The sequence below is a fragment of the Sesamum indicum genome, linkage group LG8 (assembly GCF_000512975.1).
Source record: "Sesamum indicum cultivar Zhongzhi No. 13 linkage group LG8, S_indicum_v1.0, whole genome shotgun sequence".
Taxonomy (NCBI): domain Eukaryota; kingdom Viridiplantae; phylum Streptophyta; class Magnoliopsida; order Lamiales; family Pedaliaceae; genus Sesamum; species Sesamum indicum.
The window spans coordinates 13,132,628-13,135,989 of NC_026152.1; the positions used below are offsets into that span (position 1 = coordinate 13,132,628).

The 3,362-nt window shown below is 43.1% G+C and overlaps 1 protein-coding gene across 1 annotated transcript; it reads right to left on the minus strand.

Annotated features, from left to right (window-relative positions):
- Positions 662-2,848, minus strand: LOC105168453 (exocyst complex component EXO70B1). Its single transcript, XM_011088542.2, has one exon. It carries the CDS (start codon positions 2,690-2,692, stop codon positions 713-715), a length of 1,980 nt encoding a protein of 659 aa, XP_011086844.1. The 5' UTR covers positions 2,693-2,848; the 3' UTR covers positions 662-712.

Sequence of the window (3,362 nt, forward strand, 5' to 3'; positions counted from 1 at the left end):
TAGCTGTATTTACCAATAGGACTCTTAAAGCATTTGGTCGAGAATATCAGCAATGCTTCCCTCCCAACCCGTTAGGACATAAATGAATTTGCATATTCATGTTGCAAACACTTAATACATAACTGCGGTACGATATAATACTTAGAAAGATAGCGACTTGTTCACTTTTTTATTACATTTCTTTTAAAAACTATGTTTGAGTTGTGGGTTATATTATATTTGTTAATTTAGGGAATAAATATTACATTTAAAATAATTTTGGAGGACAAAATGTATCTTACTGTGACGACTTTGATCTCGAATAGGATTATCAATAACAATATCATTGTTTCTTGTTAAATGGATTTCATGTGTTTAGATTAAGCTTCAAAATGTTCAGGTATATCATTGGATTTGCATAATGAATTTGCAACACAGAACATGTGAGAACAATATTGGGAGACACTAATTATGATACACGTTGACATTAAACATATCTATTATTATGGTGTATTTTAGATAAAACAGATGAACGTGTGATAAAAATTACATACGAAGAAAAATTTAGTGAATAAAAAGTATACGGGATGAATTTTAAAATATTACGATACAGAGAAGGATAAAAAGAAAAACAACAAAAATGCTAAAATAAATTAAATCATTTAAAAAAATCACAATATGTACTAAATCTATAAATTTAATCATGTGCACTTGACAAAAAAAGAGAATAAAACTACGTTTTTCTCCTTGACATAGAGCTAGTATTGCCCTCAAACAGCCCTTCAATCAATCCCTCAATATCCTCGGGCTGGTACTTAACGTACTTGTCCACCTGCTTCCCAGGATCCAAGTATTGCCGGAACCGCCCCACGAACGCCCGGTACGCCGGAATCACCACCGCAGATATCGATATCCTGAGCTCCGACTGAAGCTGCTCGTCGCTTACCACCCATGTGCTCTGCGTTCTGTGGATTTCGTCGAACGTCGTGTTGAAAATCTTGAACCTCTCCTTCAGCAGCGGCTTGTTCACTTTCCCGCTGGTCAGCAGCCCGTCGTGACTCAAACAGTGCAACACTCTGTTCCACGTCTCCCTCTGGTAATTCTTGTGGTACAGCCTCACTACCGTCGACCTCCGCCGGCACCAGGTGTCGCCCATCACCTGCCGGATTTCAGGTGACCCCTTTGCCTTCTGCAAGATGTATCTGCCGTTGTTCATCAGGAATAAGCAACGCAGTGATGGGTCTTTGTAGAGCTTGGATTTTTTATCAAGATTCACGTCGAGGAGGTCCATTACCGTCACCACTTGGATCGAGAACGGCGTGTTGCTGACCACCGTCTCGAAGTTGTGTGGGCTCTCACTCTCTTTCTCCAGGTCCTGGGCGGACAGCCTGCTGGAGACGGGGGGAATGTATTTCTTAGCTAACGCCGTTTGCCTCCCGAACACTTTCTCGAGTGTGTCTTTGTACTCACACGCGTATTTTAGATAGTTCATCACGTAACGCGTGAGGGGGTGCACTGCGCCCCCCGGGACGGGAGTTCTTGCTGAGTCGCTCTTGATCGAGTTCTCTAGATCGCAGAAGATGCTCACCACTGATTCCCCGATCCGGTCGACGGCCGCGGCCACCTCTGACATAACATCGGCGGGGCAGGATTCGCCGTCGATGGCAGGAATCAGGTTCTGCAGCGCCTCGTACATATCCAAGTATTTGAAGAGCTTCTCCGCCGAGCGCTTCGCCATCGCCGTCGCCTCTGCAAAATCGAGGAGCTGAATCACCACTATCCGCACGATGTTGCTCAACAAATTGTTGCGGGTGGGCGGGGATTCTGCAAAAACCGACTCCGCGAGCCTTTTCTCTCCTGGAAAAATGATCTCCGTGCAAGTTTTGACCACGTTGATCCACCGCGAAATCTCTATCTCGAGCTGTTCCCACGACATTTTCACCACCTCATCCATGTTCAGAATCACGTCAAACTCCATCTTGATCATCTTATTCCTGACTGCATTTCGTCGGGAGAAGAAGTACACCTGATAGCACTCCGTCTCGTACCCCGCCAAAATCATCGTCCTCGCGATCTCATGCATTGTCGCGACAGCATCCGCCGGATACGGCGGATACTCATCCGAATCCCCGGAATCGGAATCCCGCTGGACCGCACACCGGTCGGGCTGATCGTGCTTGGAATTGAAGGACAAGAATTTCTTCAAATTCTGTGACGACACCTCACCATCACAATGATCATTCCCATCCAACAACACCCGGAATTCATCCTCCAGGAACGCCATTGCGCGTTGCAGCGCCGCGCTCGTGTGATTCAACAACGAGACGTTCGTATTGGACGAGAACTCACTCAACGCATTTGTCAATTTGGAAATACGCCTGACAGACTCCATGAAAAACGAGTCCTCCTCAGCCACCTTCCCGAATTTTCTGTTAGCTTCGCCGGAATTGTACATCACGATCTCCGATTCAATGATCTTGGCGAAGGCAGGGACGATGTCGGGCACCTCCGCCAAGCCCGATGACTTGTCTTCGATGGCGGACAGCACGTCCAGGAACTGATCAACCTCGTGCGCGATCTGGAACCGACCCGAAGAATCATTGGTTTCATGGTCGCTGCAATGTCGTGAATGTCCATCATTAGCAGACGAACTCGTCGAGGTCTGATCGTTCTGGCGGAAGCTGTTGTGCTTGTCGAGAGGGGTTCTCTCCATTGCGATTGATTAATGCAACAGTGATTATTGATTTCAGGTAATTTTTGTTAATGATGGGAAAAGGGGAGAGAGAAAAGAGGCTGAAAATCAAATGGAAGATGATTGGCTGTGGTTCATCGTTGACCCGGTTCAGAAGCTGTTTTCTGCTCTCCACGACAATATTCATGCCTTAATCCCTTCGTGGATCTCCATTATCATCATTTTTATTTTTTATTTTCTTCAACCTATGTTTGATTTAATAAAATAATATATACGAATTCATATTAATTTTTTATTCCGTAATTAAAAATATTAAGAATAATTAAAAAAGTTATATTGAATTAAAAAATATTTTTTATTCTCAGAAGGGTTTATGTGCTGATGAAGCCCAAAACAGGCCCAATTGAGCATAAAGGAAAGAAAGACACCACGGTCCAATTTATATCAAGCCCAAAACTCTATTAATACAGACGACCCATTCCACAAAGTTCGTCATTTGTGATGTTTGGATCAATGAATTTGAATTTGAGAAAAGCATTTGGCAAAAGGATTTAAAATGATTCCATATTATATAATTTTGAAATTCATCAATGTTCAACAAAATATAATTTAAATTTCAAAAGTGAAAGATTTGAAATTATTTGAATTTGGAATTGTCCAAGCAAATTAAAAAGGATTACAACTAGGAATT